The sequence below is a fragment of the Solea senegalensis genome, linkage group LG12 (genome assembly GCF_019176455.1).
Source record: "Solea senegalensis isolate Sse05_10M linkage group LG12, IFAPA_SoseM_1, whole genome shotgun sequence".
Taxonomy (NCBI): Eukaryota; Metazoa; Chordata; class Actinopteri; order Pleuronectiformes; family Soleidae; genus Solea; species Solea senegalensis.
Window position 1 is genome coordinate 18,293,895 of NC_058032.1, and position 27,674 is coordinate 18,321,568.

The 27,674-nt window shown below is 39.5% G+C and overlaps 2 protein-coding genes and 1 long non-coding RNA gene across 8 annotated transcripts in view; 1 reads left to right on the plus strand and 2 right to left on the minus strand.

Annotated features, from left to right (window-relative positions):
* Nucleotides 1–1,008: 1,008 nt before the first annotated feature.
* rnf44 (ring finger protein 44) lies at nt 1,009–16,509 on the minus strand. Of its 4 annotated transcripts, none has more exons than XM_044039521.1 (11): nt 16,128–16,509; nt 11,101–11,293; nt 10,194–10,416; nt 9,853–10,047; nt 9,298–9,471; nt 8,931–9,092; nt 5,856–5,971; nt 5,202–5,289; nt 4,715–4,836; nt 4,537–4,636; nt 1,009–4,439 (listed from the first exon to the last, which is right to left on the minus strand). In XM_044039521.1, the coding sequence occupies exons 2-11, from the start codon at nt 11,205–11,207 to the stop codon at nt 4,377–4,379; spliced, it is 1,350 nt and encodes a 449-aa protein (XP_043895456.1). In that variant the 5' UTR covers nt 11,208–11,293; nt 16,128–16,509; the 3' UTR covers nt 1,009–4,376. The 4 variants fall into 4 exon arrangements, with proteins under 4 accessions (XP_043895456.1, XP_043895458.1, XP_043895457.1 ...); XM_044039523.1 differs by lacking the exon at nt 16,128–16,509 and adding an exon at nt 13,491–13,918 and having other exon boundaries at nt 9,928–10,047; XM_044039522.1 differs by lacking the exon at nt 16,128–16,509 and adding an exon at nt 13,491–13,918 and having other exon boundaries at nt 9,880–10,047.
* A 1,623-nt stretch (nt 16,510–18,132) lies between these two features.
* The window catches only part of myot (myotilin), a 33,552-nt gene continuing 24,010 nt past the window's right edge, over nt 18,133–27,674 (minus strand). For 2 of the 3 annotated variants that reach the window (XM_044039515.1, XM_044039514.1), the window contains exons 11-18: nt 27,220–27,370; nt 26,852–26,953; nt 25,939–25,976; nt 24,306–24,444; nt 23,464–23,671; nt 23,141–23,306; nt 22,628–22,761; nt 18,133–20,064 (exon numbers count right to left, since the gene is read on the minus strand). In XM_044039515.1, the coding sequence (XP_043895450.1) occupies nt 19,922–20,064; nt 22,628–22,761; nt 23,141–23,306; nt 23,464–23,671; nt 24,306–24,444; nt 25,939–25,976; nt 26,852–26,953; nt 27,220–27,370 (1,081 nt within the window). In that variant the 3' untranslated portion in view covers nt 18,133–19,921. The remainder of the gene's footprint in view (nt 20,065–22,627; nt 22,762–23,140; nt 23,307–23,463; nt 23,672–24,305; nt 24,445–25,938; nt 25,977–26,851; nt 26,954–27,219; nt 27,371–27,674) is intronic. The other variant, XM_044039517.1, reaches the window with a different exon arrangement.
* LOC122778016 lies at nt 26,494–27,433 on the plus strand. Its single transcript, XR_006361388.1, has 2 exons — nt 26,494–26,740; nt 27,268–27,433. It is a non-coding gene; the product is annotated as an uncharacterized LOC122778016 (long non-coding RNA).

Here is a 27,674-nt window from a genome sequence, read left to right on the forward strand (position 1 = left end):
TATAGACCTTTAATTTGAACTTACAAAAACAGTGAGGGATCAAACGCTGTATAAGCTCCACAGTACAGGCTTGTTTAGATCTTGTATCGCCCGGCTACATGTCTGAGCTGCACACAGGAAGTTGTTTGTTTTACAGTATGTCAAGACAGAGGCAACATATTTTCAGTGACATCATCTGTGCTCATGAAGACCAAACAACTTCACCAGAGGTTACGTAGCGTGGCTTTAAGTCAAACGGGCACACGTGTGGTATATTGGTATACATCATACATTTATTAGTGAACAACCCTCTCAGATCAGCCACAACAATTAAAAAAAAATATGATTGCACTACCTGGTAAAGCATAACTAGCAAGTTTCATTTAAAAAAAGTACAAATCTTAAAAATTTCAAACAGTATACAGATGTATATATAATACACTAACTAGTTATGTTAAATGCTACAAACAATATGATTCCAATGGAATGAAAAAATTATAACATTAATAAGAACCATTTCCTATATATAATATATATATTAGTTGTTTTCTCCTCCTCCCCATACAAACATGGAAAAAAAAATGAGGTAACTGTAAATGTGCAAGTACCAAAGCAAAAAAATCAAATAATAATAATAATAATATCTGCCTAAGACAGAACAGAACACATGCCCCTGGCTCTGTTAGCGGGTGGGTAGTCTGGTGTTCAGGCGAGGGACCCCTAGAGGCCAGGGAGAGTAAGAACAGTAAACCACTATCCCACCACAGCAAAAAAAAGAAAGAAAAAATCATTGGTAAACAATAAATGGCATCTATGGAGCAATCAATCACAAATCCTAAATAAATTTTAGCTGCTTATTGGAACACATTTTTTTCTTCTTTTTTTTTTTGCACCACACAAGCTGTGAGATTATTTATTGATGCTTAACAGAAAGACTACAAGACTCTATTCTCAGTTTATCATTTAAAGTTACTTCATTACCTAGATCTTAATGGGAGGTTTTCTCTTCTTTTTTTTTATCATTTATTTATTTATTTATTGAACAGGGTATAGCTGAATATTGTCAATTATATATTTACTCCAAAAAAGGTAAGAATAATAATCATAGTGCTTACATCAACATGAAGTCAAAGTATCTATATGTGAAGGATACATTTTAAAGATACTGATACACTGAGAGGAAGAGCCTGATAGGCACAAACAGTACTACACTGAAATAATTATGACAACACTATTCTCTCTCTTTTTCTTTTTTCCTTTTTTTTTTTTTTAAAGTCCCTTAAACTATATTGATTTTCACTGACATTGTTCAGGGGTATTAGTAGAACATGCTTTAAGAATACATGGGATCCATGACAAACTATTGCATTCACGCAGGTGAGTTTTCATACCTAAAAGCAGAACATCTAGCACCTTTTCACTATGGCTTTTGATAAACTACAGTAGTTTCAGAGCATGTTATTTTTCAGTCATTAGGGCAAATAACAGTAACACAATGTATGTAAGAATTTCTGGATTCAAGACCAGTGTTTTTTTCTTCTTCTTCTTTTCCTATAAAATGAAGTTAGCGCAATAAAATCTTGTAGTCATTCAGTTCTATTACAAATGTGTGCAGTACAATGCATGGCAGTTATCAGCTGAGCGTTAAGATCCAAACCCCCAGAATCCAAAGCCAACTAGAGCTAAAAATCAGTTGGGATCTGGTCGACAAGCATGCATATTGTGCACCGTTAAATAGGTCCCCCACCAGATTTTGCGATATCCTCCACTATAACACACTTGGTTAACTTTTTTTTTTTCTCTTTAAAAAGTCATGCAAACACCTCTGAAGTAGATTTGGGAGTGAATTAGGTAGGATAGTGTGCGCCGCGGCACGTTCAGAAAACGGGATCACAACCGCTATGTCTCAACATATGGTTTTAGTACAAGAACAAAAACAAAAAAAAGTCAAACAGGTTTGAATAATACACTTGTAATGAGTTGCAGTGTACATTGCCTCTTTTCAGTGAATATTAATAACATATTTACTGATCTTTTTTTCTTGCATGCCTGTCGTTAAATGATATTATAATATCTACTATTTCAGACAAAACAGAATATTACCATTGATTACATTAAATTATTTATGGTCTGAGGAAAAAAACGACCAAACTAAAGTCAGATATACCCTTTTCATGGCATCCTTTCCATTTAAAATGGACTGTTCTCCTTTATTTTTTTATATATACTGAGAGGCCCTGAGTGATTTTTTTTTTAACATACAATATATGCCAGCGAATAGATATGTACACATAGGTTAATTCTCAAAGCTGTGGGTTAAAACTCGTTAAATGGCTTCTTTTTTTCTCTTGAAGGTGGCACAGATGTCAAAGACTCACATTCACTTAAGAAACGAAACAAAAAGGACAAAAAGAAAAAAGAAAAAAGAGGCAAGATCCCTTCACACGATAAAGCAAAGGTTACAAATGCCTTTTAGTGCTTACTGGGGCCGCTAAGAGACAAGAGTGAATCCAAAGTAAGAGTTCGTTTGTTGCTCTTCTCCCTCCCACCCACCCCAAATATAACAGGTTTTTGTGTGTGTGTGTGTGTGTGTGTGAACACAAAAGCTGGGGACTAGAAGTCGACCAGTGTTTCTACACGACGACAGGGCCGTCCTGATCACAGATGGGACAGACAGCTGGAGAGCCACCAGTGACTTCTACAAAGGGTTTTCAACATTCTTCTGTCTTCAAACGATCGAAACGCATTCACACTGAAGGTAAACATACAGTCGCTCTTTTACAACACTGCTAACGTGGCCGCAGACCAACGACCCCACCGAGTTACCAGAATATAACATATACCATACACAGACATTGTTAGTGCTCCAACTGTTTCCTTCAATGTTTTTTGTTGTTGTTGTTGTTTTTTTTCCCTCTCAAAGATAAAACCAATAAATAAACAAAAAAAAAAAAAAGAAGAAGAAAGAAACTTTTTAAAACAGGTGGAAATGACAAAGTGTTTTCAGGATTAGTTCTAGGTTTGTGCTTGTCAAGGTCATTAGAAGGCAGATCTGAAATCTTGAACAGTAGGCTATATCTGTATATTGATTTGGCTCACAGACGAAGAAATAAAAAGCCCTGTCTTTTCTAAAAGGGCAAGAAAATGTTCGTTTGAAACTCGCCACTCACTGCACATATTGCTTTCTGCACAGGCCTCCAGAGCTCTATGGCAACAGCGTAGCCTTCAGGCGCCAACTCCCATCCTTTAACGCAGTCAGTGTGGAAACAACATGCAAGTCTTCCCTCATGGCGCTTTCTGAATAAGCAAGCAGTTCTTTTAGTTTGCGTCTTTGTCTTTTCTTTTCTTAAAATTTGATAATTTTGGTGGCAATGCTTGGTTAAAATATTGCTAGTCTGAATCAACAGTTCATGCAAATCCTAGCATGCTGCCCTGTATCCAGTGGTTACACAATGCATTGGGTCTGTGGACAGGACAAACACACACAATATGCACACGCACACACGTGGACACACACTTGCCAGAGGAACAATGCTGATGTGGCTGTAGCACTTGTGCAGTTATGCCAGATGACCTCAAAAAAAAAAAAAGACGCTGTCCATTAATCCACAACTGCTTTTGTACAGATCTGTGTCCCAGCGTGGATTATCTGGGTTAGAAGATAACCCACAGTTGCACGTCCCATAACCTCAGGCTTAACACAATATGCATTTAACCACAGCAAGGTCACACGTTCACAAAAGCATTGGCAAAAATAAAATAAAAAAAAACAAATCAGGGATAAAACAGTTGAAATGATCAATATATTATTGCAGAACATACATTAACAAGTGAATTTGCCCAACACCTTACACAATCATGCATCTGTGCCGGTCAGGCGTCGCCTTCCACACACAGACGCCCACGTTGGCGTGTTCCTATTAATTATCTGCTAATAGCACAAGGTGTCCAGCTTACGATTCTCCACGCTCCTGATTCGCCTCTTCCAAACGCAGGACGCCCGCTATTCACGAACACCACGACCTAATCCATCACGGAAAAATGAAACCCTGTAAACAAAAGCAGCAAATGATGCATTGCAGGGGGGAATCTTTGGAATCTGCAAAGTGGGGGCAGAGAAAAAACTGGCTGGCGATCCCAGAACTCTGGCTCTAGGCTGCGATAGGCAGTGGGTTTCATGAGACTCAGACCATGAAGCACAGCAGAGGTACAACAGGCTCCAGAAACAATCCTGGATTGCTTATAATTTTAGGAAGGGGGTGGGGGTGGGTGGGAGTAGTGGGTCGGTAAGCTATAATTTACTGGAGGACGCAGGTACGGTGGCAGGTGTCCCCAGCTTTGGGGCAGACTCTGGAGTGTGCAGGTTTCCAGTTCAGCACTCAGCTCAGAGAAAGTTCTCACTCCACCTCCCGGTGAACGTCCGAGGCATCGGCTCGACAGATGGGACAAGTGCGATTGGTCTGCGAGTGAAACACAAACCACAAAGTGTTCAAAAAAGAAAAAAGGCTGCTGTGTAATACAGTGCTCACATACAACAGTGGGAATGGTGCAACTTACCTTTAACCATTTATCCACACACTTGGCGTGGAATTCGTGGTTACAGGGTAATACCCGAAGTAGCTGCCTACACTCAAAGTCACTAAAGCACACAACACACCTGGCAGGACGAGAGGAAACAGTTACCGGGACGTAGAATAAATATAAATATTTAAATAGAGGTGAGGAAGAGACTTACAGCGTTTGTTCAGATAAATGATTCTCTGAGTTGAATCTGTAGGACGGGAGTTGCTCTATATCTGCTTTTGTGAGTCCACGTGGTTTCGCTTCACCCAACCTCTCAGCCAGATTGAGTAATGCCTACACACACACACACACACAGAATGTTATTCAAATTTCAATACGAAAACTAAGACTCATTAAACTGTTGAGACAATAGCCAGGAAATACAGAAAGAAAGGACAGACCATTCTCAGTTGAATTCACACAATGCTGTATTTTTTTCTTTTGGTCTCCGTGTCCAGGGGTCACCACAGTGGATGATCTCCATATTTCATTTAGCAGAGATTTTTACGCCGGGTTTATTCAGGCTTGGAACCGGCCAGTCTGTCGTTTTTAGACGGAGGATTCCGCATACAAATATTCTTACATTACTTCTGTTCACAAGGACCAAACAGAGGCTCAATGTGGCCTCTAGTGTGTTTTCCTCTGACCGCAACACTGACCTCATAGTTCTCCATCTCAACATCATCCACATCCAGGTCTAGACTGATGGCTGGGCCCACCGCTGTTGGAGGCACAGGAAGCATCGACCTGAGCAGAGAATGGGAGATGTAAACAACAGGTCAGGTTGAGATTATAAGGAGCAAGTGTTCTGCAAAGACTCATAATGAACATCAGTTTCTTGTGCTGCATTTCCATCATGGTACGGTTTGCTTTGGTACAGCACAGTTTGGTTTGGAATGGTAAAGCCCTGGGTACATATATATATGTGCATATATGTATACACATATATATATATATATATATATATATATATATATATATATATATATATATATATGTATATATATATGTATATATATATATATATATATATATATATATATATATATATATGTATGTATATATGTGTATATATATATGTATATATATATATACATACATATATACATACATATATATGTATATATATACATATATATACATATATATGTATATATATATATATATGTATATATATACATATATATACATACATATACATACATATATGTATATATATACACACATATATACACCACACACATACCATACCATACTGTACCAAAGTGAACCATTCCACTTGATGGAAACATGGCTTTACTACAGGTACTCACAGGAAGTAGGGGAGGAAGCCTGGGTAATAAGAAGGAGGGGGTGGAGGAGGGGGGAGAGGTTGCTGCAACCGGTATCTCTGTCCGCTCACTCGTCGGGGCAACATTTGGGGATATGGCTGCAGAGAAACACACAAAGGAATTGTGTAAAATACAAGTCTGTGATTTAAGTGAACGCGATCTTTTATTGCCCTTTGTGAAGATGGAAAGTTCAACTGTTTTAGTACAAACATAAAAAATGCAGTTTAATACTAATGTGACTGTTTGTGACAATTGTTTTGGTTGTTAAGTTTAAGTGTCAATTGCAGACGATGAAACATGGCAGCTTGGGATTTGGAGTTTTTCTACGTGATGAAAATAAATGCTGTGTCACAATAAAAAAAGATATTAACTTCAAGATATTATTATTAACTGCCTGATCACTAGTGACGTGGGGTCCACAGCGCATCGTCTCCACAACAATCCAAGCATGGCTGATAGTTTTCTGTGGAAAAGGTTTCCTAACAGAGAGATAAACTAGCAGGTTTAGCAGCGGCTGCAGAACAGGATGGATTTATTTTTCAACATAACAAAAACAGAGCTCAAAGGATTCTTATCACCTCTGCAAACTCACATGCACTCTACCAACCAAAGCTGCCACCCTGTGGTAATAGAAAGGAAAAGTGCATTGAGATAATGTATGTTATGATTTGGCCCTATATATATATATATATAAAAAAGTAAAGAAATGCACTTATTTTGCACCAATAATTGTCTCTGCCTAGTGCTAGTTTAAACGATACTGTACTCTGCCATTCTCTATAGGTGTATGTACTACAACCCCTGACAAAAATGATGGAATCACCAGTCTTGGAGGATGTTCATTCAGATCACAGACATGACACAAAACTAAAGTCATTTCAAATGGCAACTTTCTGGTTTTAAGAAAAACGAAAAAGAAATCAAGAAAAAACAATTGAGGTAGTCAGTCACAGTTACTTTTTTAGACCAAACAGGGGGAACAAATTATGGAATCACACAATTCTGAGGAAAGAATGATGGAATCATGAAAAACAAACAAACAAAAGAAGACTTCAACACACCACTAGTACTTTGTTGCACCACCTCTGGCTTTTAGAAGAGTTTGCAGTCTCTGAGGCGTGGACTTAATGAGTGACAAACAGTACTCTTCATCAATCTGGCTCCAACTTTCTCTGATTGCTGTTGCCAGATCAGCTTTGCAGGTTGGAGCCTTGTCATGGACCATTTTCTTCAACTTCCACCACAGATTTTCAATTGGATTGAGAACTGTACTATTTGCAGGCCATGACATTGACCTTCTGTGTCTTTCTTCAAGGAATGTCTTCACAGTTTTTGCATTATCATCTTGAAAAATGCTAAGTAAGGAAAAGTGTCCAAAATGTCAACGTAAACTTGTGCATTTATTGAAGATGTAATGATAGCCATGTCCCCAGTGCCTTTACCTGACATGCATGTGCATGTTTTCTTCAGGCAGTCGTCTTCATAAGTCCCGATTCATCACTGAATATGACTTTCATCCAGTCTTCCACAGTTCACGATTGCGTTTAGGTGTTAATGACGGCCTTCGTTTAGCTTGTCTGTATGTAAATCTTGTTTCCTTTAGGTGATTTCTTACAGTTCGGTCACAGACGTTGACTCCAGTTTCCTCCCATTTGTTTTGCTGTGCATTTTCTCTTTTCAAGACATATTGCTTTAAGTTTTCTGTCTTGACGCTTTGATGTCTTCCTCGGTCTACCAGTATGCTTGCCTTTAACAACCTTCCCATGTTGTTTGTACTTGGTCCAGATTTTAGACACAGCTGACTGAACAACCAACATCTTTTGCAGCATTGCGTGATGATTTACCCTCTTTAAGGAGTTTGAAAATCCTCTCCTTTGTTTCAACTGACATCTCTCGTGTTGGAGCCATGATTCATGTCAATCCACTTGGTGTGATCACTCCTTTTTAACTGCAGACTAACGAACAGATATAATCTGATGCAGGTGTTCTTTTTGACTGCATAATTTTTTCCTCAGAATTGAGTGATTCCATAATTTGTTCCCTCTGTTTGGTCTAAAAAAGTAACTGTTACTAACTACCACAATCTTTTTTTCTTGATTTCTTTTAGTGTTTCTTAAAGCCAGAAAGTTGCCATTTGAAATGACTTTAGTTAGTCATGTCTGTGATCTGCTTTTTTTCTACCAAATTAAACAACTGAATGAACATCCTCCAAGACTGGTGATTCCATCATTTTTGCCAGGGGTTGTATACATAGTTGTGCCATGCAGGGCTGCAACTGACAATTCTTTTCATAATCTATTAATCTGTCCAGAATTGTTTGGTCTAGGGCTGCACGATAAATAGTTTAAAAAAAAAAATCACACCCTCGATTCACAGCTACTCGTGATCTCATTTCTAAATGACAACAATTCCATCCATCCATTTTCCGAGCTGCATCACAAATAAACCTATTTTCCTCTCGGAGTTTCTCACCACAAACACAGCCTTGTCGCTGCCTTCTCGCTCAACATATGAAGCACCTTCACATCACGTGATTCAGTGGAGGTGAAGCCCGTCTGCAGTTGAGAGTTTACAAGCAGTGGCGCTGAGTGAGTGCGGCACAGAACATACATAGGAGAAAGTGTGTGCGGATGATATTTTAGACATTTTCTTGCTAAATGTTGGAGATTAACCCATGTTTTCAGGATTGTTAAGTCTTTTTACATGATCTACAGTTTGGCATTGTTCACTTTTATTCTTGTGACGGCGCTCTAAGCTAAAAAAATTGGGATTCAAATTTTTCCCGGAACCATGCAGCCCTAGTTTGGTCCGTTAAATGTCAGTAATCAGTGATCAGTGTTTACCAATCCTGGTAATAATGATGTTCTCGAATGTTAGTTCTGAAAACTGAAATCATACAGTTCTATTTCTTTGTTAAATGGAGCAAAGAAACCTGTATTTGTGTTTAACAGGTAACAATTGGCTTTATTCACCCTAATTTCATGGTAAAATGCATCATCAAACCTAATTCAATTGTCTATTTATCTGAGGAATTAGGAGAGGCTGTTTTTGTCTTACCACTCCGAAGGGAAGCTCCTGATGCAGAGGCTCTTGAGGAAGGTACTGCAAGGGCAGAGAAGGAGGCAGCGCTGGTGGGTGAAGAGAAGGAGGGTAGGAGAAGGTCCCTAATGGGTGCTGGTCCCCTCTTAGGTCAACTTCATTCTCTACCCTCTGTAGAGGCTGACATGAGAGGGAAAATAATTGCCTTTGAGACTCACAAGATACACATACATGTTACATAAACGTGTCATATATATATATATATATATATATATATATATGAGAGGGAAAATATATCACAAGATACACATACATGTTACATAAACGTGTCATATATATATATATATATATATATATATACATATATATGTATGTATACACTCACCATGCGTGGGTGCTGAGGCTGTAAAGGGACAAACTGGCTCAAAGGAGTAAGGTGCGGAGGCTGGTGGGGGGGTACAGATGGGGTCGGGTGCAATACAAAATGTTCGCTGGAGATCAGCGGTGGAAAGGCTTGATAAGACACTGGCATATGCTGCATGGTACATGCCTGTATGAGCTGAAGGAGGGGAAAAAATACAGAAGAAAGGACAAAAATGGATACAGGTCAATTATTTATTTCAAAATCTGTTCATGTCAACAATCAATCTCATCCTAACCACAGTAAATTAGCTTATCTCTATTAACAGTAAGGTAGTTAACAATGATAGCATGTTGTATGTGTGGACTTAAATACAACAAAACCATAACTTTAACCATAACCATATTATGATCCTGAACTCTCGCTGTATCCACAAATGACAAACTAAATGTCACAATAACAGAATTACTGTTGCTGATAATAACTGTGCCAACACTGAGACTACATTACAAAATGTCTAAAGTCATAAACGTGACATATTGCATGGCTGGTATGGTGTGCTACATAGATGCCACTGACATTTGAGCTCTTCCTTTTCAAACTCACAGGAGGAGGAAGGCAGCAGAGCAGAGAGAGCTGTCCGCTGAACATTACCGAGCATGCTGGGAGCTGCTGAGTGTTGCACCCTGGAAGGGGCTGCCCGGTGTGGATGGGAAACCCGTGGGTCGTCACCGTCGTAACAGTGTATGATATTGGAACTGATCCCTGGTGCATCTTTTGAGGAGAGTGGGAGGGGAGATGGGGTGACTCCACGGTGTAAAACAGAAGCTTCTTTGCACGTCTTAATTCTGCACATTTTGGTCAGACAAAATCAGTCGGCGTATGATTATTTACCCACCAGTCTGTTCTGGCTCTCTTACCTGCTCGTGTAGATCCACCATGATGGGACTCTGCTGGGGCAGGTGAGCAGCAGGGTGAAGCATGCGTGGTGCTGTGCTGGTGTGGCTGTATTGTCTGGATTCATCTAAAGGAACCTGTTGGTGATGCTGGGAGAAAAGCAGATGATGGAAGTTCTCATCCTGGACCAGGGAAGTGTGCAGCACAGGTCTGTCTCTTCTCCCCCACTGGCGTCTCACTGGTGGGCTACACGATGATATAGAAAACAATGAATCACTGGCAGAGAACGTTCAATATCATCATCTATCAGATAAATGGACAGTGTACAGTTGCTCTAAAAAAGTGCTTTTCATGGCGGACATCTTTACAGGTCACAGTAGAAAAGCAGGGAAAAAAAAGTAAGAAAAATCTGTATCTGTGTCTGGATCACCAACATAATATATATATATATATATATATATATGTGTGTATATATATATATATATGTGTGTATATATATATATATATATATATATGTCTTCCTCATAACTCATAACCTACATCCCATGAAAATATGTCCTTTAGTTCAGGAGTTAAGCTGATCACAAACAAACACATAAGACAGAGAAAGAAAAGGACGGTCGAGTTCCATTAAGCTTTCCCATTTTCAGGGAGCATGCTGGCTAACTGTCACTTTGTCTTGACTTGAACAGAGTGAACAGAGCTATTGTTAATGTTATTGCACATATTTGTTTCTGCTAAAAAACACATGTAATAGGTCCATTGCCTGGGTGCTTAAAATACTGCTTTCCTTTTCTGCCATACCAATGACCTGAGTCACACACAACGCTGACTGATTTCTTTCATGGTCTGACAGTATTCCTAACAAAATAAATATGTCTGTAGGAAAGAAAAAACATCTTAAAACAGGAAAAACAGCAGACATTTTACCTTCTCCTGAGATGCACTGGGGCGTTGCAGGGCTCTCCAAGGAACCTCCTGGGGTTTAAGGGGGCTGTTGGTGGCAGCCTATTTACTGCTATTTCCCATGGTCGCATTGGTGACGTCGTGCAGACGAGTCACGCTCTGGGAAAGGAAACCGTACAGTGGAGGCACTTTTATGTTGCCTCTGATTGTCTCAACCCTGCAATGGAACACACAAAATTGACAAATTAACAACCATCCTTCTTTGTCTGCTACTTAGATCCATCTTCAATAAACTGAGAACACCATCGTTGTCGCCATTATGGAAAATTAAAGCGTAATTAAAACCATAGTTTAGCAAAATCACTGTCCCAGTTATGTGTTCAGTTCCAATCACACACTCCAGAGGGATGAAACCTGATGTTAAAAATAATTATTTCAGTATATGGTCATAAAAGAAGGGTTGAAAAAAAGATTTTGTTGGTAATTTCTCTCAGGTATTGAGTCAACACTTCGTAAATTAGGTTATAAATCAAACGATGCAGTTTTCAATGTGCCGTGTCATACACCCCCCCACCCCACAAATTCAGAATACAAAAGGCACAGTGAAAATATTTCCAAACTTGTGTTTTACTGAAGCAGATGTTGAGCATGTGACTATGTTTTTGTTTCAATGAATCACACATTTCACCACTAAATTTCGCCGATGTCCTTCAGGGTTCTTAGATTTTCTTTCAAAAGACCTGGTTTGCAAACACTGCACTTAATAATGAGCATCAGCCAGCATCTTACCATTTGGATGGTGTGTTTGCTTTGTCTACTCACATGGACATACAGGAAGTGTGTGAGACGAGCCCAGATGCTCTCTGACACTGAAATCTGCATGTCCAAAAATACTCCCATGTCCCATTTCATTCCACGCTTCATTTTCCCTCTTGTGAGATGACATTTGCCTCCTGTGATTGGCGCTCTGAATGTCTTGTGAGTTGTTGCTTTGCTGATTAAAAATACAGACGAGGAGGTTTGTGCACATTTAAAACATGTATAAGACAGTTACCAATTTTAAGAATAGATGTTGTCTGAGGATTAGACACATCAAGATATAATGACTTTATGGCTTGCTGGCCATTTTAGAATACATTTCAACCTCCTCCCAAATAACAATAATAATAATAATTTTTAAGCTCTCCATAGCAGCGATCTCAAAGTCAGGTAACCTGGGGGTTGGTAAATGTGTAGTGTGGAGGGGGCCAGTTATGTGAAAAAAGCCCCACCTTTTGGGGAAAAAATCAGGGTAGATGATATGAGCTCAAAAAGATATCACAATATTCCAATATTGTGAAATGGTAAAAATATATACATGATGAAAAATTAATATGCAAGTAAAAGAAACAAAAATAATTAGAACTTGACATTGAGCAGCTTGGTGTGCATGTAATCGATCGAGGCACCACAAGTTTAAGACATCTATATCTCTATGTCCAGCATATACTGTACACCTCATCTTTTTTTCAGTGACAGGTCTCCCTGATTTTAATTCAACTTTTTTGCTTTGACACGCCATATTACTTTCATTAAACAAATTATTTAAAACCTCTTCATTCTAAGTTTATAATTGTATTTAATCTGCTGATATTTGTTGATATATGGTGAAGTGCTTTGTCATGTGAACAGAAAAGTTGTTTATGTTATATTATGTTCGTTGTTATTATTATTAGAAGTTATCATCAACGGAAAACAAACAGCTTGATTTCTGTTGCGGTTCTCTAATTTGACAGGTTAACGCCGATAAATGAATACACGACATGTCTAATCAAGAGAAAACACACTCAACATAACAAAAACCCCAAAAAGGTTAAAATAATTTATTCAGTTTTCAAATAAATGTATAATTAAGATATCTTATTCAGGAACATAATATGCAGGGGTCGCTGTAGTCTGCTTGAACAAAAACATGGAAAGCCATGTGCTCAAAGACAAAGCAACAACAAAAGATATGGTAGGTCAAGCACACCGCTCGCCACCATTCCGTTTAGGAGGCCACTGCACAGTTTCACCGTTCGTTACAGGCGACATACAAATGCAGCTGTGGGGCCAAGAGACGTTATCGCCGTGGAAGTCGTCGCTTCTTCGCTGCCAGAGACATTTCAATGCCCCCTGTTGAAGGGGAGCAGCTAACTTTAGCCGTGCTAGGCTAACGCTTTGTCCAAACACAGCAGGGCTCAACTGCGGATCCGTTAACACGCCGTTTAGCCCGCATGCTAGTGTGTGCTCAGTGCACTTGCCCCAGTCTCCACTGCGTCATTGTAACCATGTAACTAACATGTAACTAACACGTAACTAACACGTAACTAACACGTAGCACACACACACAACTGAACGAACACATTTAGCAACGAGAGTTGGCCACAGCTTACTTTGTTTGCTAGTTTGCTCGGTCGGTGTGAAGGGGAAATGGCAGGTGTTGCAGCTTCAGAGACGTCGTTTCCCATCAACTTATCCTCCCGTGTAACCGCAGAGAGACGAGCACCATAAGAAACGGACGCAGAGCGACTATGAATCCGCTGCTGTTTCCTCCGACAGATTCTCTTCTGACAATGTCCCCGACGGACGCTTCTATTAGCTTGCTATCGCTAACCAGCTAACACAACGCCCCCAGCTGCTGCACATAGATTCTGTTTTTACTCCAGAAAAAAAAAAAAACTAAAACATCCAGCGGGTTCACGGCAGCGTTCACCTCAGTGCGAGACACCGTTATACGTGCGGAACAACATTAGCAGCACAGCAACAGAAAACAGTGCTTGGCGCGTGTGTGTGCCTTGAAATGCATTGTTATGGCGAAACCACGCCCCACTGTGCGAGCGACCAATCAGCGCGCAGCAAACACAGACGGCAGCCAGCCAGACAGTCAATGTATCAAAACAAGCAATTCCTGTTGTTATGAGTAGTTTATAAACAATAGGCCTCCTGAGTGGTTACAAAGACACCAGTAACTCCTGATACATGATTTAACCAAACATCCACAATCCTGTCACACTATTTATAATGAATCAAAACTTTGTTTCCTGTGCTTACTGTATCTTGTCACCTGTAGCAAAGTCAGCTTTTAAAACAAACAAACAAACAACAACAACAGTTACCAGAAGAAAAGAGAGAGAGAGAGAAGTACAAGGGTTTGATTTTCACCTTAAACCATATTAAAGTAGACTTTTAAGGTACTTTTAAGTGTGTCATCCTTGCCCTCTACTACACTGATTAATGCCTGTTGTTTTCACGTGAAGTCTTGACAGACTAAATAATTTTTATAAAATGTGGTGCACTGTTATAGATGGAACTATCCATCGGTGTATAAGGCAAGGACGCTATAGCTCCATCTAAATTATGCATACATAAAATAAATGCTTGTAAATGAGAATAGCAATAACTTTGTTTATAGCACCATAAAACAAAATACAGCAGTACAGTGTTAAATATATGCAAGTAGTAAAAGACCAAAAATGCAAACATGAATTAGAACAAAAATAAAGGTTTCTCACAAACACCAAAAGTCCTTTAAGTAATATTAAAGGACCAGTTGTGAACTTAAGGTGGAATTGTGTTCATATGGCAGAAATAAATTTAAGATACAATAATATTACTTAAGTGTCTACATTGTTGTTGTTGTTGTTTTTCTAGAATAAGCCTTTTATATTCATATCAGGAGAAGGGTCAGCTCTATAGAGGACACCATTTTGGACCACCATGCTTTTGTACAGTAGCCCACAAAGGACAAACTAAACACTCAGAAAGGAAAGGTGAGGTGAGGGACATTCAGCTACAACTTTCAATTTGAAAGTGTGGTTTTTAATGCTTTGGTTTCTTTACGAAAGTATTATTTTGATACAGGAATCAAATACAAGTCGTTTATTGTTGTTGTTTTTTTAAATAAAAACACACATTTAACACATTTACATCTTGTCACATGTTTGAAAAGGAGTAGGCAGAAGTATAAACTATGTACCTACCCCAATCCTATTACACACAACTCAATTTAGTGACTACATTATTCCATCACCAAATATTTACATTTTTACAGTATTTTATACAATGTTTTACAACACAAGAATATGTCTGTCTTTAAACACAACCATTTCCATTACTATCCTGGATTAAACTGCTGTTCTTCATCCTTATATTTATTTAAATATGTATGTTTTTAATTTATGTTTTTACTCTGCTTTAATTAATCTGTTTGACCATAATTTAAGACCCAAGATTGAAACACACATACTTTTTAAAGTTGTCCTAGCACGCTGCTTTTTTAAAATTTAGTTTCCCTCTTAAATTATATCCCCCTACTCTCTCTGATAGCAATGTCTTTGTAGTTACTTTTACCTAACTCAATAATGTTACTGCTGTCAGGAGAAAGCCTATCACCATCAACCTGCAAAGACAACATTAGTCAACCAAAAGTATTTCTTAAAGAATTGTTCAGATTTGGGGCATTTCCCTCCCCTTCCCAATGTTTAATTATTAGTGGATCTTTACTGTAGCTCTGCCACTGTCACAGGAGGCCACAGTGTCCTACTGTAGCCTCTACTCCAGCTGCTTATGTAACAGTGCACTTGCATGATCAAGTGAGAAACATCCATGGGAGTTGTTGTTCGTGTAAGAATGCAGGACCGTTAATGTGGCTGTGCTGTCTGATGTGATGCTGCAGCTGATAATTATGAATTATTGGGCCTTAAGGATTATATATAAGGCCTGTTTTTTTTTTAGTGAGAGCTAATAAACACTTATCTCAGTGTCAGTCGGCACCAGCAGCAGCAATGGACTATATTTATTAAAACTAGTGAAGTCATCACATAACAGAGGTGGTCTCGAGGAGGAGAGGAGCGGGGCTTTTGCAACACACACTAAATGTAAACATTACAACATCGCACTCGGTAGCAGCAAAACAAGGAGGGGCTGGAGGTTGAGCAGCAGGATGACAGACCCAATAACCCGCTTAAGCACATCCTGTAAACACGCAGCGACATCGTCGCGGTCAGTAACAGCAGCACGGACGCACTCACCTGATTGTTAAGATGCAAACATCTGATCCTGCTGATATTTCCCTCACGTATTGTTCACATTTCGTCAGGCTAAGTGCGGCAACCTACGGTCAGCTGTTCCCGTGTGGAACATTCCGTGGGTTTCACCACTGTTGCAGAAAAAGGTGCTGAACATCAGACTCTCCTGTTACCACGACATTCTGTCCACGCGTGACGTGGGTGTGTTGCTTTACAGCGCGGCGGATCTTTCCGTAATGACTGTGTGTTTGGTTTAAGGAAAGGTAGAGCAGCTCCACGGTTGTTTTGGGTCTCTGCACTTCCCTGTTACACCCCCATTTCTGCGCATTTCGATAGCGGAGAGCAGACGCTGGGCTGCCATTTTACCGCAATGCACAGAATAAAGGCGCCAGTCTGAATCGGAAGAGAACTTTGTTTTTTTTTTTATCAAAATAAAAAAGTGCTGATGTTATATTAACACTGACATGAGGCAAGATGTCATCTTAGATTTGGTATCAACACGCAGCGCCGAGCACACACACACACACACACACACACACACGTGTAAGCGTGTGTAAGCAGCTAATAAAACGCAATATGTTAGTCTATGGCGGAAGATAAACAATCAATTACTCAATCAATCCAGGAATAAATAAATGCATAAATGAATACATAAGAAAAATAAAAAACAAATACAGGAATGAATAAATACTTTGAAGAAGTGTATTTGTGAATGATTGTTTCTTATTGCCGACTGTTTCTTATAGTCTTTCATTTATTCATTATTTTTTGTATTTATTTCTGTATTTATTCATTAAAATGTAATTTATCATCCTCCATAGTCGTCAACAGTGACGTTTAGAACAGAAATACGGACATTGCGAGCTAAATTTGCAAAAAATGTAGGTATATAATCTAAATTTACGTCTGAACTTCCACACACACTCACACACATTTCTTTTTTTCTGTAGTAACTATAATATTATTATAAGATATTTAGGATATTAAATTAGATACTCATTATAATACATGAAACTGACATAAAATGATAAACTATACGGTTACACGGGAGGATACACTATAACAATACAGCAAATAGCATTGGTAAAACTAACAAATCTTATTAATTAGATTTCTTTTAAAAGGAAGCAGTGTTGACTGCCCTTTTAGTTTCATGCTCCTGAAGAGACTCAACTGCACTACTACGAGTCAACCGTTTGCGCTTACAAAGCAGTGCGCAATTGGTCTCCAGTTTACGGTAATTGCACACATTCTATAAGGGTTAACGTCTCTTAAATACGGAACCGACTTAACTGAAGGTTATCACATCAGTCACTGAATCAACAGGACGATGATATAAACATAATGTATTTATACACATTTAATACACTATATTTACTGCAAATCTAAAGAAGGAGCACTTCCGGTGAGTGAAGAATGTAGTTGTTCTTACTCTGACTGTATGTATTTAGAGTATATAGAGTACGTTGTCATGTGACACAAGTTATACTGATTTAGTATAATACTGCATGTGTAACAGTTTAGAAATAACTTGGTATCAACTTGTACAAAATTGATGTGCTTGTCTTGTATAGAAATAGCTGTAGTGCCACCTGGTGGCCCAATTCCGCAACTGCGTTACTGTACATAGGTACAGTTTTTAACACTTAGTTGGAAATACTACTTACATGTAGATTAAAAGCTACTTTTCATGCCTTAATATTGGCTACTATGACAATTACATTATTTTTGTGTCTTCATATTGTATGACTTTTTCAATGTCCCATCATTCTAATACACATTTAATAACCCAATATTAGTCTTAGCAATTCTGATATTTTCATGTGACATTTTAATATATGACAGTTTTATTCCTTACTGTGATTTTTGATATCGTTATCAGTAACCTTTTAATTACTCCATATGAACGGTTGTGTATTTCACATTTTGGTCCTTTAAGATCGACATAAGTTACATAATGGACATTATGAATAAAAATAATAATAAAATAAATATCAGGAGGCGAGGCCAAGGTCACACCGACTTTATTACTCATTCATCCAGTGATATGCAGAACTTCTTTCTTACACAACAAACAGTACTTAAAGATAGTTACACACTACTACTGCATTTAAAATAAATCGCAACAGAATGGGCTGAACTCACCAAAACCGGTGCTTTAAGCAAATACCATTTTTTAACCCTGTTTGATGTCCACATTTTAAACAAAGTGTGACATTATTGCATCTAAAAGCATTAGATCTGAGGTAAGAGTCCATCTACATGAGTTTGTATTGTGAGCAGGTTTCCTCTCTGCTCTTTAAATAAATGATTGCCACTGAGTTGGGACCATACAGGGTTAAATGCTGTTTTTGTTTTTCTTTGTTTACATGCATCTCCAGCTAAAAACACAAGGTTCTGGCGAAGTAACCTCCTGGCTAGCAATAACAGCAAGCAGTTTTGTGGTTTCAAGCAGCAAATCAAGCCTCTGTGAGATGTTTTTGTCGAAGGCACTGGTCAGAAAATCTAAGTTAGAAATCTGGACATAGGCTGACAAACACATACCCATTTTCAATTGAACATTAATGATGCAGAGGGAGAAGGGGACTCCTCTTGGATAATTTGGAAAAGCATCTTATCTGCACTGCAGATGTTTTAAAATGTTAGCTTTGCTCAGTGATTCAGTTTGGAATTTCCATTTGTGTGCAGATCTGGTTATGAGTTCAGTCGAACAGGCTGGGTATGAGGCTGGCAGCCAGTCACTCTTTGTCCAACTCTTTTATTATAATATTGTACACCTCTGCCTACAGCCAGGCCAAGAGAGGGGGCAGCAACAGGGGCAAGTCTCAGCACTGATAAATAATAATTTCAGTTTAAATAAATAGCTTCATTCACTGTATATAAGAAACCAACTTTAAAAACACTTACTAGGCTGAACTGATCACAGAGGAGTATCTGAGCAGTGGCCAACATCAGATCTCTCTTTTTTTTTTTACAAAGGAGGGGGCTATTAAATAAGAAGTGTAATTTGTAATTCCATGAGCAGCAGCTGTAATCCAGAAACAAACATATCTGAAGCTCAAACATAAAAAAACATCAGTTTTCTGGTAAAAGCTGAAGAAAAGTAGGACAGGTTGTCATGATTAAAGTGCAGAGACAGGCACTGACAGTGTTGGATTGTGGGTAGTGTAGTTCAAAATCAGGCCTATACATGCGTAACATGCTGTTTGAGATGTCGTCATATTTCTGGCAAAATGGTACAGTATGTTGTAGTACTGAAGTTGGCCACTGTGTTAAACTAGCAGCAGAGATGACTTTACGTGATACATCCATGACTTGGACGAACAGGACGGCAGATGAAGAAAGAGACTGTCAGACTGACTGTAACAACACAGACACACATGGATGAGCAGCAGATAAACAATATAGAGAGGGATTACTTAATCTCAGAAGACACTCGACCACCCTGACCTGTAGGAACTTTTGTCTCAAAGAGGAAACCAAATGGTCTTCAAGGTCTTAGGGCAGTTTCCGAGGGCCCATCATAGAATATAGCTATGTATCAATTCTGTTCGATCCACAATTTCTAATAATAGAGAATAATTGTGTAATACTAACGTGTTGCTTGTTTGTTTGGATGTACTCGATGTGTATTGGCTTCAACTAACTGAGAAATGTACCCATTTGCTGCGATGCTGTTTAGGTGTTTAGACTCTGACCCAAAGCGTTGTTTGGATATAACAGTTAAAACAGACTCTGGCCCAGTTTTTACAAGACAATTTAGAGATGATGGCAAACGGAGGAGGACACGTCGTGGTCTACAGCTCTGCGCTCTCGTACAGCGGTGCAGTGTGCTGCGCGGGGCTCTCCACAGTCAGAGAAGGCACATGGCTCAGAGACGACAGCAGCTTCAGGGTCTTTGAGCCAGGGGGCGCCGTTTTTATGGGCTGGGTTGTGCGAGCTGGGAGGGACACAGGGAGGAGAGAGAAAAACGTATTAATCGGCCGTCCTCAAATTAGCAACTCACATTCGTCAAAGCAGAAAACTACGCTGTGTAGCCCTGAAACCCATCATTTGTCTACAGAGTGTTCCTCATCATCTTTGTTGAACCTAACCTAAGGGGGGCAGAGGGCCGATAAGTCAACGACGCAGTCCTCCCCATGAGCTATCAGCAGAGGAAGGCACCAGACATCTTGATCTGACGTCTCTCCCCTCACCCCCTTTTCTCCAAAACCATACCATAATTCACGGGCAGACGGACAGAGGATGCCCCACCGTTAACGTCTCCTTGTTCTTGTTTGGCATTGTCTCACTTCTCCTTAGATCTGAGCTGTTTCCAATCAAGCTTTTCAACTTAACTCATCACTGACTCCAAAACTGGTTTTTAATCACTTTGTTGTTTCTTTTCCACACATTACTTGTTAATTTATATAAATAACAGCTACATACCAGTCATATCCAGAGACTCAACTCAACTCAAAGTTTAAGAGGACATTTTTTTAGGACGCCACATAAATGTACGCATTTATTTTTCTAGCCCTTTAAAATAATTGATGATATAAGAGGACACATCCATGTCAATTTCTTTTGTGAATCAGGTGATAATTTGTTAGTAAGGAGTGGGTCCCCACATGAAAATACAGTACATATTACAGCAGCGACACATTTCACTGGCGGTGGTTACTGGAGTCATGCTAAACATTCTCTTCATGCCGGGTGTCTGAAAATAACCCCCGAGTCCTGCACACGGCACAGCACTGCAGGGCAGCGCGGTCAGATCTGTGACCGACGCACAACAGCCGGAACAATGGTCTCACACTCCAAACACACAACAATATTATGTACTGCATTCAATTCACCTGAATAACAGAATGTAAGAGAGTGAACAGAGGTGCAGTCAGTGTGTGACTGTGAGTGTTTTAAATGTAATATGTGTATATCTGATGTTTGGGATGTGTCGGTGTTCATTGTTGCGTGAATTGTTGTCACTGCCTTCTGTGTGTCATTAAAACCTAGTGATTCATTTTGGCACATGTCAAAAAAAATCAACACTTCACATTGTGTGAGCTCATTAATAATCTTTAATTCTCCTGTTAAGGACTTGTTCAGAATAAAGCGGAATAAGAAACCTTTGTGTTGTGAGCTGAGGACAAAACACCTGCATGCCTGCACTCTAAGCCGAAGACGTCAGAGATGTGAGATGTAAACTGTGAGCCACCACATCTGCTGGTCAAACCTCGTCCACATCAGATCCTGTTTCACTACATGAATGTCGAGTCTAAACTCACTTTCAGGTTTTCTAATCAGCTGAGCCGTGGAGCTCCAGTGTGCTGTGTTTCCAGCCTTTGTCAAAGCTCTGTCTCCGTCTCACACGGCAGATGGTGCGTTATGTGATCGAGCTGAAACCAGATACCTGCGTTGTATTTTCCACGTCACTGCTTCACGGAATCTATACTTGGTGATTATGTAGTAGTCGTTAGGTCAGCGGGTCCCAGCCAGGTGAGCCTGAACTCCACTGGAGGGCGCCAAAACACCAGGAGTTCATTTAAAGGGTATAATCATTTGTATTTATAAAGTATAATTTCATTTAATTTATGTGATAAATAAGGGTAACGTTAAATTAAATTAAATTAAATTAAATTAAATTAAATTAAAAAATACCATGTAACTTATTTTCACAGAGTTACATTAGCAGAGCAAACCAGCTGATTTACCTAGAACTAAAAAATAAAGTTATGGTGATGGATCAGAGTGACGACAGAGGACTATTTTTCAGAAAATATGACTCAAGAGCTGCCATTAAAAGCCAGGCTGCTTGATATTGGAGATGTGTATATGAGGGGGAAATTAGAAGTAAATAATAAAAATAAAGAAAGACATGATCCTAAAATGTACAGTATGTATTATCCACAGACAATATGATCATGTAAGACAACATTTCCATGGTAGAGTATAAACGTACATCCTCCAGTGTCTCCACCCATTGTTATTTGGGAGGTAAAATGTTTAAATTCTAAGGTAAAAGTATACATTTCCCTCTTGTAAGTTGTTCAGTGATGTGAAACTGTGTCAGTATTGATGAAATACATATTCTATGGAATTATATGACATAATAAGCATATAAAAAGATGTCCAGTGTGAGTTCATTATGGTTAATTCAACAACTAATTGCTCATAAATTATTTTTTGCAAAAACCATATAATGAATAAATATCAAATGCAGTAAATTGTTTCCTTTATGTCAGTATAAATGTGTGTGTGGCGAGGTAAGTGTTCCTGAATGCCTCATAGTGTCATCAAGTTTCCACTCGATCACATAACACAACATTTGTTCGACGTGTTCCGGCTTCAGCAGTGGAAGCAGCGTAGCACTGAACGCACAACGCTCTCCATCTGTTGTTTGATTTAACAGCCTGGGCTGCTATGGTAACGGCCAGGTTATCTCACACATGGAGATAGGTGAGATGGGCCCATCACTGCAGCTAATTTGCATAGAAAGATAAACAGTGGACAAGTGGACTTACAGCCTACGTCCAGCCTGGCGTTGCATGTGGACATGCCAGCTTCATTAATGGCAGAGAGAGTGTACCAACCAGCATCCGACTTCATCACCCTCTCTAGCAACAAGCACTGTCGCCCTGAACCGTCCTGGTACAGACTGGGACAAAGATTAGAATTAGAATTAGATTATAGTGACCATCAAGTTCACACACAGTGTCCTGATACAAGACAAAACACTAAATACATCATTATTCAGATTATTTAATTAAACGGTGAATAATGAATTAAATGAGGAAACAGTATAGATGGATTGTTCAGGGAGGGAAGTCTTATGAGAACCTCTTTCCACAAAGTTGGAAATTGTGGAATTGAACCCATAATAGCTGCCAAATGTCAGAATACTGCTTCAACAATTCTTCAACATGGGATTTAATTGTATTTATTTACTAATTTGTGTAAAGCTATAAACAGCATTAACATAATTAATATTATACTTATAGAAAAAAAGAAGTTTTGTGTGATGGTGCTGACCTCACCTCATTCTGTGGGGATCAATGCGCAGCATGTCCTTATCTTTTTTCCAGAAAAGCTGTGGTGGAGGGGAAGCGTCCACTTTACATTCTAACCTCACAGTGTCGCCTTCTAGAGCTCTGGAGTTCAGCATCTTCTGGACAAAGGTAGGAGGACGGAGAACTTCCTGGGCTACAGGAGCAGAGGAGGTGGACGGAACTTATTAATGCACTGAAGAGAGACAATTAAACACCACCCAACAAAAAGCTCATACTGAATATATTGTTTAATTATTAATCAGCAATAACATTTCAGCCTAAAAGTAAGATTCCAGCGTTTCTTCTTTTACCTATGACGTCGAGTTTCATGGAAAATCTGCTCTCCCCGGCTCGGTTCCTGGCCACACATTCATACACACCAGCGTGATGCACTGTGACAATCTCTATGATGAAGGAGTGCATCCCCTTCTCACACACCAACATCTTATGGTAGTCGTCTGGACGAATGGCTTTGCCGTCCAGGTACCAGCAGACGTCTGGTGTGGGGAGGCCCCCGACCTGAAGACAGGGGGGTGGATTTTAGTCTTTATACACACAGAACACTTTCCCTCTACGATCTTTTTGTTTTCCATAAACATGTTTGAACAAATGTCCTCATCCACACAAGCCCATAATAACTCTAGTACATATGTCATGCCTGTACAGGGAGAAGGAGATGTTGAGCATGTGTGCTGTGTACAAACATTTATTTTTATTTTTACATTACAGTCAATAAAATCACAGAAACAGATCCAGATTGAACCAAGCAAGGGGGACAAAGGAAAGAAAATAAAAGTTATCATAAAGTGAACAAACAAAGAAGACTATGATGAAGATGGGGAGATATGACATCACCATTTTTTAGCATTTTGGTTGTAAACATTTTTAAATGTTTCTGCTCTGGGACCTGAGTTCCAAAACAAGTATTTCTGTTCGCCCCAAAGCAGGTTTAGTGTCGATAAAACGATTTGCCTGTACTCATTTTAATGTGCACTGCCCCTGAGTCCCCCTTTATTGACCCTTCACATGACCACACACCCAGTTATAGAGGTAAGGAAGCTTGGCCTTGTAGAAATATAGATTTGAGAGTATTAATAAACTTGACACTGTTAAGACCTCAGTGTTAATGCAGGTGTGTGTGTGTGTAATTCACCTTGAAGTCAATCCTGCAGAAGCGTCCCTCCTCCACAGTGAGGTCTGGGGGGATCTGCAGGAAGCGAGGCGCATAACATTTCTCCTGGATAGCTGAACCCTCATTACCTCGCTCATCTGTCCCCGAGTGGTGCCTCCCCCTGTCAGCAGAGAAAGAGAGAGATTATTTATTCATAACTCTACTTCACTTTCAATGAGAGCACACACACAATGATATAAACACAGATACTAATGACAGCACAGCTACAGGAGTCTCTCTCCTTTATCTCTTCTGACAGACAGGTTCAATTGTATGACACTTGGTAGATTTATGAACATTTATCCTGAGATTAAGTTAACACAGGCTGTATTCTGGGATGGATAAATACTTTACATACTTTACATACTCACAACATGGTCGCAAATGTATTAATAAATGATTAATGTGGTGGTTTCCACAAAGGTTTGACCACAATGCTGGGGCCAAAAGGTTACCCTGATTACAAATATTCATGTCAGACTGTATTGTTTATTGTCATAATAAATGTCAGATAATGAAAGATTGCTTTCAGTCGCTGAATAAACTTTTTTATGAACAGAAAAGGACAAACACTAGTGAAACAAAGAAACTCTTTATGAATCTGAGGTGTCTATCTCTCTGTTTATCTGTCTATCCATGATAAACTACAAAAAGTATTTATTTAAAAAAAAAGACAGTTTAATAACTCAAAAATATAACAGTATGGTCATGAAAACATCATTAAACAGTAATATGTTCTTGCAGACTTGGTGTAGATTTTATCATGTATGCATTTGTAAAGAAGCTAAACTCTGTTTATCCTATCCTCAGCCATGATGAGCGGGTGTCCATGTCCCAGGCTGGTTCTAGAGTTTAGTCAGCGCTGAATGAGTGACGGCATCTTAAACCACCACACTTCAAAAAACCTGAACTATCTTTTTAATGTTCAATAAAAAAACGAGTACTAGAAAGTCTGCGATAGCGTTGACGTCCCCGGACGATGCAACTCGCGTCAGTATGCTCCGAACCACTAATCTATTGTAGTTACAGCACAGTGAATAATTTCTTTTTCAAACATTCTAACCTTTTATTTACCCATTTGAGTTTTGTTTTCACACCTCTTACATCTAATGAGCTACATCAAGAAAGTGAAAGAGTTCCATGTGGGAATTCTCTGTATCGCACAGTGCTTGACACAGTTTACATGTACAACTTCCTTTCCTTTGTTGCTTTGTTTATTACACCATTAAGAACTCCCGTCCAAAGACTAGTTAGAAGAATTCAGCGGTGCTTGACAAAGTGCTGCAACAACTGTTTTGGAGCCCTGATGTAATTTCTGGCACACGCAGCCACACGCCGGATGCACTGCTGAGTATTAACCAGGCTCAGGCTGTAATCTATTCTGCATGACAGAGCAGCTCGAGGTTCAGCTGCCACACCAACTGGACAAAAACAAAAAGCGTCAAAAGGTCAAGAGCTGGTTTTTGGAAAGACCAGTTCAGTCTTCCAGCAGCACAGTTTGCTGGACAGTAGTCTAACGGGGGGAAATCCCGTTTTCCATATCGTAACGCCAACTGGAATAATAACTAGATCACGTCCTAATTATGAGCAATATTGAGATGTGACTTGTATTTACCATAGTCCACCTGTGTGTCTTCCCTCTGGTGATTCTGGCTGTAACAGAAAACAGATGAGCAGAAGAATGAACAGGTTTGATCTTTGAAAACTAACCGTACCCTGTGTGTGTGTGTGTACACGTGTGTTCTTGAATGGGTAGCTCTGTAAGGACCAAAACATTTATAAGCCATAGGGAATGAGGACATTTTGGCTGGTCCTCATGTTCTGTCCGGGGCTTTTAGAGGGCTAAGACTTGGTTTTAGGCATTTAGTTGAGATGGTTAAGGTTAGGGTAAGGGGCAAGGGAATGCATTATGAGTGTCCTCACTATAAATGCTGTACAAACATGTGTGTGTGTGTGTCCTGACACAATATTCCTGTTGTCACCAGTGAAAGGGGCTCGTTCTCAGAAAGAAGGCCAGAAATAGCTGCTGACAAACCTTGTTGGCTTGAGAGGACGTGTGTGTGTGTGTGTGTGTGTCCAATGTATGTGTTGTGTGTTGGTGGTATGAGTGTGAGTGTGAAAGACAGACAGAATAGATTGTGCAAAGCCCCACGAGAGGGGCCTTTTTGACAGAACAATCTCACACACACACACACACACACACACACACACACTGACAGCTCACTGGGACTGCTGATTTTAGTGCCTGGCTTTTTCAGCTTAGGGTCAGGAGCCCATCAGGAGGCCCAGAGAGGGACACAGTCTCCGTGTGCAGCCATTCAAACCAAAATGACTGTAATCACGTGTTCGCTTTACTTGATAACAAAACGAAATCTAACGTTTCGGACAAGAGCCAACATGAATCTACGAGCAGCACGGTGAGTACTGCAACACAGGAGTGAAGTCTGACACACAGTGTTAGAAATGTTCAGAGGGACTGCAGCAAAAATCAGAACGTCCACTGACAACAGGAGAGTTTGATGTCGTACCTGGTCGAGTTGTGAGTCTGAAAGATTGTCTTGGTCAAACATGTAGGTGGCGTTGTCTGGACCCAGCAGCCTACGAGCCATACGCTCCTCATAGGACAGTTTCTGTCAAAAACCAAGCTTTATACTGTTGAATTTAAATATTTTTATTTCCACACACACAGAGAGTGTGCGCTGATGTGTCTCAGTGAAACTAAATGTTTTCTGTAAAGTTATTTAAAAAAAAAACACACTGGGTTAAGTGCGAATGGGAACTAGGGTATTTGTGCACAGGACACTTTGGAGGACACACATGTACACACACACATATATATATATATATATAAACACACAAACACGCACACACAACCCATCACATGTCATACACACACCTGGCTGCTTCTCCTTCTGGCCTCCTTTGAGCGCAGCTTCTTCTCCAGATCCTGGATGAGGGCATCTTTGGAGCCTTGGATGTCGTCATCTGTGGAGCGAGAGGAAGAAGGCCGAGGAGCTACAGCCTTCTTCAGGATGGGTTTGGGAAGGCTGCGAGATAGAAAGAAGAGCGGAAGGAAAAGATAAATAAAGTGCATGGAGTGAAACTTTCAATGTGATTTCTACATTTGCTTCACACATTCACACAAAGGATGTGATGGGAAACACTATGGGATGTACATAAACCTCGACAGACTCTTGCATATTAGATGCAGTATTTAATCCATCCATCCATCTTCTACTGCTTTATCCTCCATATGAGGGTCTATGTTCAATTAGTAGTGGTGTAAGTGGTGTAAGTCACCATTTACACCACTATGCAGTTAATTTATGTGTTTTAAAATAGTTTTTCTGT

Excerpts from the sequence above, each read along its gene's own strand:
- rnf44 (XM_044039521.1), bottom strand. The coding sequence starts at position 11,207 with ATGCGACCATGGGAAATAGCAGTAAATAGGCTGCCACCAACAGCCCCC. Across the intron at positions 10,417-11,100 it reads CCAGTGCATCTCAGGAGAAG|CCCACCAGTGAGACGCCAGT; the intron begins GTAAAATGTCTG and ends ATCATCGTGTAG. Across the intron at positions 4,637-4,714 it reads CATTTATCTGAACAAACGCT|GTGTGTTGTGTGCTTTAGTG; the intron begins GTAAGTCTCTTC and ends TCGTCCTGCCAG.